The 18,125-nt window shown below is 43.9% G+C and overlaps 2 protein-coding genes across 3 annotated transcripts in view; both read left to right on the forward strand.

Annotated features, from left to right (window-relative positions):
* The window catches only part of LOC140142465 (uncharacterized), a 29,405-nt gene extending 12,078 nt beyond the window's left edge, over positions 1 to 17,327 (forward strand). For both annotated transcript variants that reach the window (XM_072164449.1, XM_072164451.1), the window contains exons 8-16: positions 359 to 461; positions 8,299 to 8,462; positions 9,579 to 9,701; positions 11,308 to 11,391; positions 11,653 to 11,809; positions 13,349 to 13,458; positions 15,230 to 15,418; positions 16,711 to 16,795; positions 17,087 to 17,327. In XM_072164449.1, coding sequence (XP_072020550.1) covers positions 359 to 461; positions 8,299 to 8,462; positions 9,579 to 9,701; positions 11,308 to 11,391; positions 11,653 to 11,809; positions 13,349 to 13,458; positions 15,230 to 15,418; positions 16,711 to 16,795; positions 17,087 to 17,205 — 1,134 coding nt within the window. In that variant the 3' untranslated portion in view covers positions 17,206 to 17,327. The remainder of the gene's footprint in view (positions 1 to 358; positions 462 to 8,298; positions 8,463 to 9,578; positions 9,702 to 11,307; positions 11,392 to 11,652; positions 11,810 to 13,348; positions 13,459 to 15,229; positions 15,419 to 16,710; positions 16,796 to 17,086) is intronic.
* LOC140142466 (uncharacterized) overlaps positions 1 to 18,125 on the forward strand; it is a 71,509-nt gene that overhangs the window by 10,954 nt on the left and 42,430 nt on the right. The gene's annotated exons all lie outside the window — the stretch shown is intronic.

Raw genomic sequence — 18,125 nt, forward strand, 5'->3', positions numbered from 1 at the left:
TATGTTAGTGGCATTGATTTGTGCAAAGTTTATCTTTCTTTGGTGGATTCTTGAATGCAATACAAGCAAAATCGAACATGGAAACTCCACAGAAACCAAATAAACGCTTGATGACTTCTAAAGAGATAATATAAAGTGCAGTTTCCATGCATTTCTCATAAGGGGAATAACTTCACATTTTGTAGAGTGTGCCGATCAGATATAAAAATTGTGGCTGGAGTTGTCCCATTTTCTGAGTTTCAAATGTTGGCAGGTATACATCTCCAACCAAACCACCCCTGGGGAGTTAGGGTTAAACAAGATAGAAAAACATTTTTTCCTCAAAATCAAAATGAAAGTGTTTACTTTTTTCTTATAGGAGTTTTACTACATGGATGGAAAGCTTACAGCATTTGAGTTTTTTTCCAGTGACCAAAAGTCACAGCACCATCCTATTAGAGTAGTGCATGATTACAACACAGGTGAGCTCAATTAACCCCCTGAGTACTACCTGCTGATCTAACATTGCCTCTGATTGGTCAATTACGTGATATCTTCACTTTAATCACCAATCAGATTGGAGCTTTGCAAATAATTCACCCCAGTTTTCAAGTGTGGTGAAATTATTTTAACATTGTTGCTGATTGGTCCAATTGATAATGAAGTTCTTCATTTTGGCCAATCGGCATGCAGTTCTCATGGGGTTAATCAATGATTAATCAATCAGTAAGTCAAGCAAGACTCAGTACACCGGTCGATCTTACCGTTTCCGATGTTGATTAAGATACTTCTTGCATCGATCCCGAGATGCGGAAAAACCAATAGTCATTTTGTCCCACATAAATGAATAAATAACAAAACCCCCCATCCCCGGTGGACTCACCCAAAAGGTGACGTCACACCATATGATCAAATCCCTTATCCTCCTTGGTCTCCGACTGACACAGACGTGCCTATCGATTGTTCATAGCACTGTGTATCAATTTCTCGACCAAGGCGAGATATACGGTTGTAGTTTCACACCTTAGGTAAAACCAAACCGGTATTGTTCGACTGAGGATAGTTTTGACGGCATTTTCTGGCGAAAAAAGTGACAAAAACGATCCAAAACTTAGCTACATATCGTGCCTCCGTTTGTATACGGGACACACGAGCAATTCAAAATGGCCGCTCGTTGGCGCCATTCATTTTGTTTCCCACGTAAAACAACCATTGCAGCCTGTAAGTTACAATAGATGTTTGTACATACACATTGTATTTCATGTACGGTAGGTTATTGTTGCTATGTTAGGGTGATTACTCTATCGTTATGTCTTCATTACCGTCCGATAAGACGAGTTAATCAGATATTCATACGGTGGGGATTGGTAGGGACCCGTCTGACATTTTAGTAATAAAGTTAGCCAGTCCTTACTTTACCACTAACGTTAGCGACCAGCCTCCGTGCTCAGGTTTGCTTACTGGGCTTGAGTCGCGTGTTGGGGGGTAGTGCCCCCTCCCTTTCTCCTCGCTTCGCCTCGGCCCTGTCGGGCTTGCCCTTCCCTGGTGACGGAGCGGGACCCACACCCGCTCTGTTTCACCCACAGGGAGTGCTCACGATCTTCTAGATGTCTTTCTTTTGCTTAGGACTCTCCGAGTTCCAGCTTGACGATTGGGATAGGCTCCGGCCATCGCCATAAGGCGAAGAAGAAATCTACCAAGGGCACTGGTAAGGTCGTCACGGTGGATTCTGCTGTGACAGCCCCTATGGGTCATGGCAGGTCTGCTTAAGGGGCTCGGTCCCCGGACAAGCAGGCGGTTCCTTCGGGACTGCTAAGCGCGTCCAAAGGCTCAGCAGCCAGCGAAAGCACTGACTATACGTCGGAGCAAAGTAGCAGGCAGCAGAGCGGTAACCACCAGCGAAAACCCTAGCGGGTTTTGCAGCAGGAGGATACCAGTCGACACGGTAGATTCTGCTGTGACAGCCCCTATGGGTCATGGCAGGTCTGCTTAAGGGGGCTCCGGTCCCGGACAAGCAGGCGGTTCCTTCGGGACTGCTAAGCGCGTCCAAAGGCTCAGCAGCCAGCGAAAGCACTGACTATACGGCCGGAGCAAAGTAGCAGGCAGCAGAGCGGTAACCACCAGCGAAAACCCTAGCGGGTTTTGTAGCAGGAGGATACCAGTCCTCTAGCGAAAATCCTCACGGGTTTTTAGCAGGAGGACACCCGTCTGTTGCAGGCATATCTACGGGCTCAAACAGCCACAGTAGTAGCCAGCGACGGGCAGCATGCAAGGGTACCCGGGCTTGCCTGGGTTGAACCCTAGCATGCATGGGTTCAGCAGAGACGATACGCGGCTAACGCTGTGGGTGTAGTCTTAGCAGAACCAACTGGGGTTGTCACACGGCAGCGTTCCATGGCGGGACCGCCGAGTGATACCCTGGGCCCTAGAATAGCTGCTGGCTGTCCACAGGGACTGGCTGGCGATTATTCAGGGGTTGGGCTCGCAGTCTCTCACGGGACAGCGACCCAGGTGCATTCGGTGGCAGCTACAAAGACGCGCTACCGCTTGCCGTCAGTGGTAGCCGCTATGCACCCGCCCATAGCTGCCGTGAGTGGTCCGCCACACACAGCCACCTTGGGCGAAGCTCTAGAGGGTACAGTAAGTAGCTTGAACAGCCTAGCTGATCAACAACCCACTTATGTCCTCGAGAGCCAGCGGACCCTGGGTGATCCATTATCGTCAATGGGTCAATTACCCTCTCTTGATCGATCACTGTCAAATCAACAGGGCATAGCTCCATTGATTGACGCTGCCTATTCAGGTGGCGAGGTGATTGATCGGGGGTATGCACGCTCAGCTACCCGTGGTACTAGGCAAGCTCCCTCTAGCCAGGAGACAGCCGGTATAGCGGGTACCCATACACACGGCTTGATCCCCATGCGGGGAACGCAGTGAGGCATGGGTACAGTGGTACACCGCCCGGAGCCCTCACGGGCACCCACGCTGGAACCACGCATACAGCGGTACACAGCCGGAACCCTCACGGGTACCCATGCTAGTACCAGCGCCGGTACCACGCCAGCACACAGCTTGATCCCCCAAACAGCGAACGCAGTGTGGCGAGGGTACAGCGGTCCACAGTTGGGAACCCTCACGGGTACCCACGCTGATACCGCACCGGTACCGCAGCACTCGCCTTAGTCGCCACAGTCTCTGTGGCAACAAGGGGAGGCGGTGCTGGTACTGCAGTACCATGGGGTTACCCTGGTGGCGGATCCTTTCAGGGTCAGCTGCCGGCTGGGTATGCCCGTGGTACCCGCCGCAGGGTGTTTCTTCCACGGCCTAGCACCGTGGCAAGTGTCGCCTAGCGATGGCCACGCAGTACCAACATCAGCTGTTGACCAGGCCAGCCGGCATGGGGCTAACCCAGATCTTGATCAGGGTAGGCCCCGTGCTGCTAGCGCTAGGACGACGGCTGCGAGAGCATGCGGACCCAGTGGTGCCATGGCGGATACCTCAGGGTCTTGCGGGAGTACTCCCTCTTCTGCTGGCAGGTAGTCGGCGAGCCACACAGTGGTTATGCCTTCTTACCCGCTTTTCAGATGCCCGTCCTCAGTTACCGTCATCATCGGAGCATGATCACGGATACTGTGGGCGAGGAAAGGAGTCGGAAGCTGAGTCCGGTAGTGACATCACTACAATCTCCTTCCCCGCTGCCCGCGAGGGAGCAACAGCACTGATCTTCCTCCGGACACCCCCTACGGGGGAGTCCATGGAGGAGGACCAGGGGATCCTTTCAGTAGGATGCTCAGCTGCTGCTTCCTCACAGGGGACGCCTGCACTCTCATTCCCGGCAAACCTCACGGGTGGATATCGGACGGCTGTCGAGCTCGGTAGAGCTATGGCGCCGCGATGCTTGCACGCTTCTCTGCGTGTAGCGGGAGGACCACGGGACCTACCGAGGGGATCCGAGAGGGACCCAGATGTCGTCAAGCGTATCACGCTCAGACAACATCTGAGCTCTTCCATGAGGTGAGCCTATTAGCGGTGCTAACAGCTAGCCTCAACGAGAGCTCCATGGGCCTAGCCCATAGGGTGTCCACTCAGCGCGGGGGTGGGGCCTGCCACTTCAATCGCTCAACGCGATGGAAAGGCAGGGTCCTTTTTCTCTTTGGATGCTTCTGCGCTACGGTGGAGGACCGTGCAAAGAAGCTACCAACAGGAGCACTCTGAAGAAGTCGGAAACTGCCCTTACCATGGGTAGGAGCTCCGACTTCAGCAGGCCGTGCACCACCAACAGTACCCGAGCCCACTACCTCTGCAGCACCCATTTCTGGGAGGCGCAAGGGTAGCACAGGAACAGCTGGCAAGCCCGAAGAAGAGCAAGCGCTCTTCCAAGGGAAGCTAGGCAGAGCATTCCTGGGGGGCTCAGCGGTTTTTCCACAGGGGGATCTCCCAGTGGACGACCGCTTATGGCTTTCACCCAGAGGTGGGAAACCATCTCTTTGAGCGCCTGGGTATGGTCAGTGGTGAGTGGGGGTTACAGACTGGCAACCCAGTCTCCCCACATTCGTCTGCACATTTCAGAGGTCCACAGTAGTGCCGTCAGGCGGCCCCCAGCGTCGGGCCCTACTGACAGGGATCACACAGCTTCTCACGAAGCGGGCGATTGTCCCGGTCTACCCCCGTTCTACGGGTGATCTTGGAGCCATTGGCTCCAAGGAAGACCGGCGACGGGAGCCCCATCCGGAACCGCAGGCTGTTGAACACGTTCTTCAGGCCCAAGAGGTTCAGAATGGGGACTCTCGCCTCGGTGCTAGCCTGCCCCATCAGGGGCATGGGAACAGCATCACTAGATCTCTCGGACGCCTATCTGCATATGCCAATCGCCTCTCAAGATCGGAGGCATCTGCGCTTCTAGGTACAGGATCAAAATTACCAGTTTTGATACCAGCCATCCGGCCTGTCCATCTCTCCCAGGGTGCTTAACACTCTTGGTCAGAGCGGTGGCAGCGTACCTGAAGCACAGGGGTGTCAACATCAGTTGCTACCTGGACGTTTGGCTCATATACGGACGCACTCCACTGAAGACTACGGGTCTCATGGGGTTGATAGTCCGTAGGGTGCGGGACCCTGGATTTTTGATCAGCTCAAAAAGTCCAGCGTGGTCCCGACGCAGACACCACTATTTGTAGGGGCCCAGATCACCCTCACGGAGGGGTTCGCGGTGCTCGCACCCCAGCGGGAGACGAACATGGTGCGGTGTGCCTGACTCTTGGCCGGGTCTCGGGCAAAACCCGCTGTGGCATGGATGAAGGTGGTAGGCCTAATGGCCAGTATGGTAGACCTCGTACTGTACTGCCGTTTCTCGTTAGGCTTACCCAACTACACCTTCTAGCCTGCTTGCAGGCCCAGTCGTCACCAATATCCCTCGCGGTTCCGTTGTCGGAGATCGCGCGAGAGAACTCTGGTGGTGGACCCATCAGCCCAATTTGACCCAGGGTGTCAGGTTTCCTGCACCCCGGTATGTCACGTAGTGACGACCATAGCGTCAAAAGCGGGGCTGGGGGTCCACATCCACGGAGACTCCGTCTCGGGCCTATGGGGGCCATAGAGACAGAGTTTCACATCAACCTCCCTCGCTTACGAGGAGGTGATCGTGGAATCACATACCGTTGTCCTGACGGATAACACAACCGTGGTAGCCTACCCCAACAGACAAGGGGGCTCCGGGCCACCACGATTGAGCCTGCATGCACGACACCTGATAGGGTGGTGCAAGTTCAGGCAGATTACGATGAGAGCGATACACATCGCGGGCGTCACCAGCATCCTCGCGCACAATCTGTCACGAGGAAGGGTGTCGGGACCAGCAGAATGGTCCCTTGCTCCGCAGGTCGCTCAGACGATCTTCAAGGGGATGTACCACCCCTCGAAAGATCTGTTCGCATCTCATCGCAATCATCCACTGCCGGTGTACTGCTCAAGGGTCGCGGACCCCCAAGCATTCACCGTGGACGCTCTGTCCATAGACTGGGGAGGCATGACAGCTTATGCAGTCCCTCCGATCTCACTACTCATGAGGGTGGTGGCCAAGATCGGGTGGGAAGACTGCATTGTCATTCTGCTAGCGGCAAGGCCACTGGCACTCCCCGAGGTACAAGATCTACTCCGGATGCCCGGAGCGGAGGTACCCAGTCTATCACTAGAGCACCTGCAGTTAGCTGCATGGCCCTTACCAGGGAACGCAGCAGCGGAGGGATACTTTTCATCAGAAGCTGTTTTTCTCATCGCCGGGGCTAGAGCGGAAGTCTACCCTCCGTGACGTATAGCCAGAGTCTGGCTCCATACTACGCTTGGTGCAATGAGACAAATAGCTCTCCCGCTAGAGCCTCTGTGCTGCTAGTTCGGAGTTTCTGACAGAAAAGTTCCAAGCAAGACTTCAGCGGGCCACTGGGGCCAGCTATAAGTCAGCTGTCCTCTCCATTCACCGAGGTTTCGAGACGGGTCGACTATCATAGCCGATGGTTACCTTATTAGTCTACGCCTCGACGGTATGTTCAACGAGTGTCTACCAAAAAGGAAAGTGATCCCCTAAGGGATCCCAACACAGTCTTAGATTACTTTAAGGGGTACCCTTTTGACCTTCCGTCAAAAGCGACGCTTAAATACGTAACTCTCAAGATGGCTTTCCGGTTTGGCGTTGGCTTCGGGACGGCGGTGCTGAGTTGCACACGGTCTCGAGGTTAGCTTCCGTGTTCACAAACACTGGAGCGACACTGTTTCGGGCGCTCTGTTCTCGTGACTACTGAACGGCGCGGTGCATACCGACATTCGCCCCTCTCCAATCCCCAGGGTTGGGCAAGGTTGGCTGAAGCCAAAGATAGGCTGGGGTGTCCGATAAGGCGCTGCAGCACTATTTCTTCCGAACACAAGCCTTGCGAGGACTCACGACCGCATTCATCACCCTTACAGAGCCTTTCGGTCCAGCCGCTGTCGCAATGGCTGGTCCAGGTGTTGGTGGGGTCCGGGGATCGCGAAGGTTTCGCGTCCCACGATCCACTCGACACGAGCTATCTCATCATCTTGGGTATACCGTTCGGTTGTCCCTGGAGGAGATCTAGCAGGCGGTGTCCCGGAAGCCACCTTCGCCCTTCTCTACGATACTTCCGTTTACGTTAGTAATCAGAGACGGGGCGGGAGGTTTACCGGGACATTGTTCGGGCGATCATAATACGGTGGTGTTCGGGTACCAGGTTTTCAGACTATACAGAATACTCAGCATGGTAAGAACCAATGTCGCTATTCTTAACCACCAAACTTATTAAGTAAGGAGGTTTATGTCTGTGATCGCGTGGTCTTTTTGTTTTCCGACCGTTGGGGAAAATATTTTCTGACCTCGCGAAAACCATCGTTACCGCTCCCGATCCCTGATCAGATGCTGACCAATCTTGTACCTCCATCCGTCGGTTACTTGCTAGATCGATCTTTCAGATGTTGATGCAAGAAGTATCTTAATCAACATCGAAGCGGTAAGATCGACGGTGTACTGAGTCTAGTCCCAAACAGAAATGTTTGGTAGACTCATAACCGGTGCGATCTTACCTTTCCGATGTTGATTATCCCGACCTCGCCACCCCCTACAAGTTTGGTCCGAGTAGGGGATCCCAAGTCGGATAAGGGCGATCATATGGTGTGACGTCACCTTTTGGGTGAGTCCACCGGGGATCGGGGTTTTGTTATTTATTCATTTATGTGGGACAAAATGACTATTGGTTTTTCCGCATCTCGGGATCGATGCAAGAAGTATCTTAATCAACATCGGAAAGGTAAGATCGCACCGGTTATGAGTCTACCAAACATTTCTGTTTGGGACTATTTTATATTAAATAAACATTTATTATGTGCTTATTGATGAACATGAACAACACCTTAACCCCAACATCAAAAAGTGTCGAGTGTCCTCACATGTTTTGAAGAGTTTTTAACCATTTCCGGTCTATCAAATCTTGTTTTGGGTCTGAGGGCATCTATAGTAATCTGATACATATCAACACACACCTGCCCTCAGTATGTGAGCAGTGGGGGCAAAACTTTCCGTTTATTAGAACAAAATATCATTGAATGTTTCTCCATTTTTGGAATTTTTGACAAATTTTAGACTATTTTACAGTCCCCCCCCCCAAAAAAAAATCACTCGCAAATGTCTGGGCCTCCTCTGTTTGTAGGTGACATGATTAATGCAAACTTTCAGGAACCTATTGTTTACAAATGAAGATATATGAGGGTTAAGGCAGAACTTTTTGAATGACCCTTGAATTATCAATTTGTTTGCAGGAATTCAATACAAGATAATTCCATTTGGTTCATGTCAAGTCAGCCCGATTCCTATTTATACACCGGATGCTGTATCTATAGATGATGAGCATGTCATCATGAGGACATCGGCTTCTTTCTTTGCATTGCATGATTCAGATGTAGATTGGGTCTATGAAGGCAAGGTTAGTATCTATAGATGATGAACATGTTGTCATGAGGACATCAGCTTCTTTCTTTGCATTGTATGATTCAGATGTAGATTGGGTTTATGAAGGCAAGGTAAAGTATAAGAAGTACTTTATTAGATGTATTGGTAAAGCCATGATTTTTCCGTGTTACAAAATTTAAATTGCGTGTTAGAAATTGGACGATTCTGTGATTTTCCGTGTTACATTATAAAGTACTGAAAAGTGAATACAAGCATGTTTTAAAAGTGTAGTTTGTCTTATATAATTATATGTACCGTTTTACTGTAGTCTCCCCGAGTTGCATCGTAGGCCTAGAATTAATGCTAGAATGGATTGTTTAATGGTTGATTACTGCTAAATTCTCACTTTTCTTTGTTTTCTTTTGCAAATCAACACAAAAGTCAGACATTTTACTCAGTTTTTCACTATTTTGTGGCATTTTCAAATTTCCGTGAGCAAACCCAGAATTCTGTGAATTTTTCCGTTTTTCCGTATCACAGAGAAATCATGGCTTTAATTTATGTATTCGGTCTCCCATGCAATATTAAAGCCATATTGTAACATTTCCATAAGAAAGAGAATAGTATTGTTTTTCACAAAATGTTAGTTTTCACTCTCAGATATGTCCTCTTCTAATTTAGGACCAAACAGTTTTGAGCTACAGATGAGCAAATACAAAGAAAATCCCTAGTTTATGACAGCACATGTGTTACCAATGTGAGCCACTCTGCCGAACGTGACTTGGAGTCGGTTCTTTTGATGTGTTATGTTCGCATGTACTGTATTATGAACATTGTGTGCACATTCAACTAATATTTCCATCATAATAATGAAATGTCATTTCACATGTTTTATGCAAAATCTCAGATTTTGTCACAACTACAGCACCTAACCAAATTCCTATCCTGTTTCTGTTAAAGTATTATTATTATTAAGTATGGATGGGATCAAACCTCGCTCAAAATTTATAAAAATCACCAATTCAAAACTGCTGTCCTCTGATTGAGTTGTCTGATGAGATGATCAAAATATTAAATAGTGAATCAAAAGTGGTTTTGACAAACACAATTTAAAAATTATATAATTTTACTTGTTTTTGTTTTTTGACAGACCAACAATCGTGATACAGTAATTCATGCATGGCAAACAACACGGACCAACTGGAAACCTTTACAGCATAAAGGTGATGAAAATATCCAAGTGAATTCTACATGGATGTACTTCTTCCTTGATGTAAGTTGCTCTTACAGGTTTATATTATTTCTACAGAGTATCTTTTAGATCCTCATACAGCAATGGCTGAATCTAAAATATGTGGAGTACCCCAAGGTTAAATCCTATGCCCACTATTATTAGATATTTAATTCATGCATGCCAAACATTACATATCCACTGGAAGCCTGCACAGAATCAAAATCAAAAAGTTGCTCTAATGAATTCTATATTATTTTAATTGTTAAAAAAGTTCAGGCTTCACAACCCTGGGAAACCAGGAGTCGCCCAATAACAGGGTTCCTAGTTAATGTTCCAAGAATAGATTCAGCTATTCCAAGTACAAGTGTGAATTTTGTTCATTTTGAACAATTCCAACTAAAAACGAAGGTGATTTACTCATGTTTTAGTGACGTTTCACCACTACACTAGTGGTTTCATCAGACTGGCAACTCATCACATCTGACTGCTTGCTTTTATAGGCAACAAGATGCACCGTAGAGGGTGTGATGAGTTGGTCAAAGATGTTGGTGAGTGCGTAGGCCCCCTTGTCCTTGTTTAGAGTGTCACCATACTCTGTTAATGTTTTGGTTGATCGGCAGGACACAGCAATCATGCGCATGCACCTGTTGTCGCTAGTAATAAAATATTGCCAAGAAGACCTTAAAGACCCCTTCAGTGATCCCAGCGCAAATGTGAAAAAAATAAAATTGTTTATAATTTGCTTAAACGTGAAGGATAAGTCATTCAAATTGTCATTTGGTATTTTTGAAATGACAAATTTGGCAAAAAACGAGGAAAACAGCAGTACTGACGAAGTTGAAGCCCCATTCAAATACATGTAGCTAATTTAGATACTGTCAGTATCTAAATTACAGATTAGATTAAATACACAGCTTTCGGCTGAACCACTGCTTGAGCTATGTTAGCACATCTATGACAATGACAAAGATACCAAAATCTGAATTTTGATGATTTTTACAATCGTCCGGATGAGCAAATCACTGAATGGGCCTTTAATTAAACCCGCAAAATCATGGTACAATACATGCGCAAGCTGACACATAAATTATATTATAGCTGGTGTATTTCTAGTAATACAGATAAGAATGCCTTTTGAATAAATTTTATTCCAAAAATCACCTAATAAATAAAAAAAAAAATTTACCTCTCAATTCATGACAAATAAAGTGCCCTATAGTTTAAGTCATATTAAGATGAGCATCTGTTCCGATTTTGGAGTTGCATAATAGAGGCTGTGCATATGACGTATCATACCACGAATATGGCGGACTACTCAAATGCATTAAACAAAAGCATGATTGCAATCTATCGCGACAGTTCGTCTCACACACATAACAAATGCACTACACTGCACCATGATTACGGTGAAGAACACCAGTTCAAATCCTTTGTTTGGAGCCAATCAATAATTTCACGCATAACCTCTATTGCATGGTTTCAGTGTAGCAGGGAGACATTTGTACACACCTTCTTTTTACTTATATAGATATTTCTATCCATCACAGCTCCATTGAATAGTCCTCTTGAAATGAAAATGAAACCAGTGATATATATGTGTTGATCGATTGATTGATTCTTTCTTTCATCCTCAATTCCATTGCAGAAAGACTGGACCATTGTCAGCAACTCTTGGCATAGGGATAATACTGTCCTGCCTATGCGCTTGGAAATTGCATGGGTTGCACATGTAAGTGTGATTTATTTTTTTCAGAGGTTAAGGTCCTTTTTAGACAAATATCAAATTATGATCTGCACATTTGTTATTTAATATCTCACATTGACTGATGTCCTGCTAGGACATAGCAGATAGTCAACCCTCTCTCCTTATATAAAAAAAATAAAATTGATGTAATAAGAAGATTTCCTGCGCTTAATCTCTAGCTGTGTGATAGTGACTCCCTCTGAGAAAAATGGAAATTATATGTTGACCTTTGTTTCATGTTTGCAGAACACCCAGACTGGAAAAATGGAAGATAGGGGCAAGGAAATCCACAACTTTTTCCAGCCTTATGAAGACAGTGTTTGGCATCAATACTTTGATGTGAGTGACTGCTACACACACATGAATGAAAGCTTACATTTGGCTTTCAACCTGGAAGGAAAAGGCAAGTACTTGACAACTGTGTTAAGTCAAGGTGCTGCTTGTTGAGTCAAGGTGCTGCTAATATTCCCCGTGAAATAAGTATGTGAGTGAGACGCTCTTGAGCTTGTGTTCTTTGTTGAAAGGGATTCAATTGTGTTTCACCGTTATTCACTGTTTAAAAACTTGTGTCCGACGCATCTGCCCTCCCAAAGTAAACCACGCAGACGACATTGTTAAACCATAACGGTGATGAACAAGGGTGAAACAAGATTAAATCCCTAATACAGCAATGTTGATGCTCTTGGTTGTGCTCATATGGAAATGATCTACTCCAAATTTGATTCACTGAAAAGAAAGAAATGGTAAGGTAAAGTCACAACAGAGCAATGCTCACACGCTCAAGTATCTGTGTCTTTTTCCTTGTGTGCTCTTTGTGCCAGACTCCCCTGAATTTACTTGTTGTGGGGCTTCACCACGCCTCCCACACAAGTCTGTTTTACTTTTTCAACATATAGGATGTTTGAAATAGAAATCCAGGATGAGGGTTGCAAAACCGCCCTCTATCATTAGATGTGTCCCATATGATGGCTCAGACATGGTTTAACACTTCATCCCTGATTACCATGTTTGAGTGTTAATCATGTACAATCTCATTGTGAGTGAACTAAGTGCCTTGACATGTTGAAGTATGTTATCTGTTGATTTGTATGTATACCATTTTCACCCTGATGTGGCAGTGACGTCAGTGCATATTTCATTGAGCGCAGCTTCAACGTTCTAGCGTTTGGTCAAAGTGTAGGCATACACAAGTGCGCAATTAAAGACAGGTTGACGTCATTGCACCATCAGGGCAAAAAATGGTATACTGTAGGTGTTTCAGTTGTCAATTTGAACCATGTTATGTGACACAAAATTAAAATGGGTCAGACAGAATTAAGATTGACACCAGGTGTGAGTTGGCAATGTTTCAGTGTTATTGGCAATAAGCCCCTAATAAAAATGTCCCAAGTTTTGAATCACATCAAATGTTATTCAATTATTTCTCAATCATTCCAATTTCTTTTTACAAATTGACACTCTATAATTAAAGACACAGATAAAAAGAATTTATCGCGTCTGACGTCATCTGTCAATCAAATTCGAAAGCACGGTTTGTTTACAAGTGTCGTGATGATGACTTGCTGACGCGGATTTATAACCGGGCGCCTTATTGTTAATTTTGCACCTTTTGACATGCAAACCATCTCAAAAGTTAGGTCTTTATAGTAGGAAACTTTCTTAACCGAAGGCACCATGTCCACAATGCCTAAAAAAGCTGCTTTTTGCCTTGTAAAAGTACGCAATTTTTCGCCATTTGCTGCTATTCCTTTTCTCCGATCAGCACCAGATAGATAGGTCTTTTAGGCGCTGATTAACCTGTGTAAACCAATCAAGGATCGTAATTGACAGTGACATCAGACGCGATAAATTATCTTTATCTTTGTCTTTCATTATAGTTTCATCTTGTTTTGCAGTTTTCTAACACTTCACTCCATTTCTACCACTTCTATATTTTCTACAGATACGTACAAGAAATATGTAGCTAACAACACAATGTTTTTTGCTCATGGTGTGGCTCAAAGCCTGGCTGATTCTCTTGATGTATCACAAACAAGAATTACTGATTTTGAGGTAAGTTTATATCAGGCATGGGTGCAGGGATTGCGATGCCAACTACCAAATATGCTATTCAATTTGAAATATGCCAGGTGGTGTAGATTTCAAATGGAGTCAGTCACCCATTTTTGGCAACTCCATTTGAAATTCACACTCCCTTAAGGGCTCGGATAGCGATGTTTTCACATATTTTTTGTGGGACCTGAGAGCACATCAGACATATTGATTAATTTTTAAAACAAGGAATGTCCTGATGATATCAAATAATTTTTATCTTTTTAAATTCGCAATAGAATACACATTTTATGGCAAATGATTAAAAATTGATATTTTTGAAATTTAAAACAGTCCTCAAAGTAAATGTATAAATCTAATATGTACTTTGAGTGTATGTAGCTGGGATGAAAAGTCGATGATCAATTGAAAGAAAATTTCGACCTTTCATATTGAAGATTTTTCCCTAAAAACCTGAACAAAATTAGGTCTTTTCTGGGGAAAAAATCTTTGCAATTTGATATGCCTGATGTGCTCTCAGGCCCCACAAAAAATATGTAAAAATATCGCTATCCGAACCCTTAAGATCATGTCTTCCATACAGGGATTCAACTGCCCAATCTACAAAATGGTCCACTTTTTTAATATGGGAAAATGTACCCAAAAAGGTAGCAATGTGGCAGAACAATTCATACAATGTCCACTTGAGTGAAAATGTTCAAAAAGAATATAATATTTGAATGTAATATCAAGGTTCAAAATCACTCAATTTTCCGTGAGCTGTTCACCAATAGCAGGTTTTGGAAAACGAACCAACATGTATTGTGTATACTCTGTACAGGTTGAAGATGGCTATAAGGATATAGCCACTATTCACCTTGTCTTGGTCCCATCCGGTTTGGGTCCCATCCGGTTTGTGTTCCTCCATCACTAAACAAACCGTCTGGCGACAACCTGTGAAATGACGATCGCTGATTGGTTAATGAATTTCCAAATTAACCTGTTTTCAATTGGCTATATACGTGACTTGTGTAAGTGGCATTAAACATCATAGCCCCCCCCCCACTTTTTGTAGATACCGCAAATGCAAAATATACACTAGCTTAGCAGCCACTGAGGCGCCTATCATCTGATATCGCCTTTCATGTCAGCGACTCGCAGGACGTACTCACATACATTGTGTGGATTTATGTCAACACATAGCTGTCCATCAACCGCTCCATGCGCTGAAGCCCAGCGCTGATATTCTCAGTCTTGACCACCATTTATGGTGACGATGATTAGCCAATCAAAAATATGAGGTTGTCGCCAGACGGTTTGTTGAGTGACGCAGGAGCACAAATCAGCTTGAACCAAGACTACTACTCACCCTACTAGATAAACCTCAAATACAATGATGTGCACTCATTAAATAAAATAAATAAATAAATGTAGATATTTATATAGCGCTTTATGCCGTAAACAGCCTCAAAGCGCTTTACATTTATTCCCTCGTCATTAGAATATGTCGGAACCACGTTTGCAGCCTACAAGTGGCGCAGGGTCCATCAGTACAACGACTGTGACTACCCCTAACAGCTTCCCATTGCACCTGGGTAGGGTGAGGCAAGCGAGGCAAAGCGCCTTGCCCAAGGGCGCAACACGGTGGTGGGACGGGGAATCAAACCCACGCACGTCGAGCAAGCTCTCAGATTATGAGTCCAAGGCCGTAACCACTGAGCTACTGAGCCACCGTAAATCTTATGTCATCACTTGTTACAAATCTGACATGTTTTGTGTGTTCTCTGTACAGGTTGTAGATGGTTATAAGGATTTAGCCACCGTGTTCTTCACTTTGCTTGATAAACCTCAAGTTCAAGGAGATGCGATTAATGCTACAGATCCTGGACCGCCACTGCAAACAGCTTATGCACTTTTGCAGAAGCTGATTAATAGTAAGGATGGAAGCACGTTGACATTAGAGTTTATTCATCATATGGAGGTATGTCAAATTTTCTTAAGGCTTGTCGGAGTAGCTATGGTTTTTTAATCCCATGAGAACTACCTGCCGATTGGCCAAAAAGAAGTTTGCATTATCAATTGGCCCAATCAGCAACATTGTTAGAATGATTTCACTTCACAACATATTTGGGTGAATTATTTGCAAAACTCCATTCTGATTGGTGATTATAGTGAAGATATCATGAAATTGACTAATCAGAGGCAATGTTAGATCGGCAGGTAGTGCTCAGGGGGTTAACTAAAAAAACATTGTCTAGATTGCGGGATTAATGAAAAGTTACACCTTGAAGATTTGAATGGCTATGGAATAAAAACATTCACTCTCAAAAATTGCTTAATGTATTGTGGTTCTTGAGATATGTGTCGTTTTATGAAGATGTTTTGTTTTGAGACTTTTTACATCAAAACTCAAAAACCACAAGACCTACAAAATTGCAACTAATATTTGAATTATTTGTCAAGCCCGCTTCAATTTTCACCAGAGGTCATTACAATTTACAGGATACCACGATTTGACTAATTCACAACAGCGGACTACTCTAAGAGTAAGGGTATTAAATTTGGTGAGGGACTGATAAAGTGAGAGTAAAGTGAGAGTATATAACATATTTTAGATAAAGAAAGTGTATACAGTTACACAATGTGCTATGCAGCCTGTGAAGCCTTTTCTTATAAAAAAATAAAGGTTAGTAATAACACGGGAATCAAACCTGTGCCTTAACCTCTGCATCTGGCCTACCAAACTCTGTCAAATTAGGAAATTATGTGGCCCTCAGATCAGTTGCTTCACTAGCAATTTTTTCAGTGGCATTGGAGTGCAAAGTGAATTTTTTTTTTGGGGGGGCAGGAGGTAAAATTAATTTTCGAAATTGTGACTTTTTACTTGGGGGGGGGATCAACTGGCAAGAGTTCTGTGGCTAGAGTTCTGACTGGAAGCATTTGCCCTCCACCCCTGCCAATCTCCCCATGGTGCCGCCACTGCCTCAGGTCCAAAAGGTTTGACCCCCTTATTTTGAGATAAATGTGAGAGTAGAGCCTATAAAAACAATCTCTATTGAGTGTACTTGCAACCTCTTTTTTCATTTTCTAAATATGTCCAAATATCTGACTTAAATCAAAGATACCAAAATGTGTCGAATAATTTATCCACCTGTAGAACCAGTCAGTTTTTATTTTCACATAACAGTAATTTTCTGTTTTATGTGTAATGATACTTTTTGTGTTTGATGTCATTTACCAGTAACTTGCTATTTTCATTTTATATTATTTTAGATAAAGAAAGTGAATGCAGCTAGTAATACACTAAGAGAAGAGACAAAACCACTGTATCAAACTAAACAAGTTGGATTGACCACAGGTAAGCTTTCACTTTATTTGTTTGTAACAGTACCATATTGTTTTTATTTGTTTTTTTCTTTTATAAATGATATTCAAATGTCAAAAAATCAGGAAAAGGGCTGAGCCTCTTAATAATCTTGGGTTTTATTTTCAGATTTTGAGTGTAAATTTCTGCACTCTTAATATTTTCAGCCCGTTTTGGGGCTTTTTAGCCCAATTTTACACAATTTTTGTTCTGATTTTTTTTCCAGATTTTCAGGGTGTTTTATCAAGCTTACTTACATTCCTGTTATTTTTGCTTCATCCACAGGTGTAGCATCTGGCATTGCGATTGGTACATTTGTATTGGGAGCAGCAATTGCTGCAGTGGGTGCATGTGTTGTGTTCAAGTATAATAGCAGAGAAGTGCCTTATTCTGTACAAGAATAAGTAGAATACAGGAATGGGATGAAGAATAAAGATGACCTTGAGACGATATGAAGATATGCAGGGGAGATTCATGTTGCAGATACACAGGCTTATAATAATGATAATAATAAAAATTCCTTTAAAAGGAATAGGGCGGGCAAATGAAAAATTGTCAAAAGAAATGAAAGAATGAGAAAGTCAAGTTCACAATTAAAAACAGGGAAAATATGACACAACATCGATTTCTAATGGGGAATAACACAAAACGTATAAACAAAGTTAAAAGAGTTTTTAACTTTATACCTTTATATGTTTGTTATTCCCCCATTGGAGGTTGTGTCATATTTTCCTTGATTTTAATTGCTTATCCTTTGTTCTCTGCTGGTCAGTTGGAACAGATTTTCCCTGTTTTTATATTAACCCTTCACATCATAACAGAAGACGTTTTATGTTAGCATTTTATATAAAACATTGTTATAAAACTTTTTTAGATAATAGTTATTTACAACATTTTCGTAATCATACCTAGAGTTTTTTTTTTATCATCAGATAGAAAGACTTCTGCTCATCTTCTCTGGTGAGACAACAGGGCTGGGGTATCTTTCCATATCAAAGTTTAAAAATCTGTCATATCAATTTCCTCAATATGTTGTTTTGATACAACTTATGAGGGGAAAAGTTTGATTTTACAATATTTCGATATTATGTTTTAACTTTGTAACTTTATTATGATTAACATAACTGTATTTCAAAGCGTCAAACTATATCATTATTTTGTCCCAACAAAAATAATCCAGGGAATAAAACATTCGGTCTTCAATGATCAAATTAAAAATTTATTTATTTTATTCAACCTGGGCCATTTCTACTGGTACACATGCATTCTAATAATTTGTCTATAATACCTTATACAAGCATCAGCATGATCAGCAAGCACTATT

Source organism: Amphiura filiformis, chromosome 20 (assembly GCF_039555335.1).
Source record: "Amphiura filiformis chromosome 20, Afil_fr2py, whole genome shotgun sequence".
In the NCBI taxonomy this organism is placed as follows: domain Eukaryota; kingdom Metazoa; phylum Echinodermata; class Ophiuroidea; order Amphilepidida; family Amphiuridae; genus Amphiura; species Amphiura filiformis.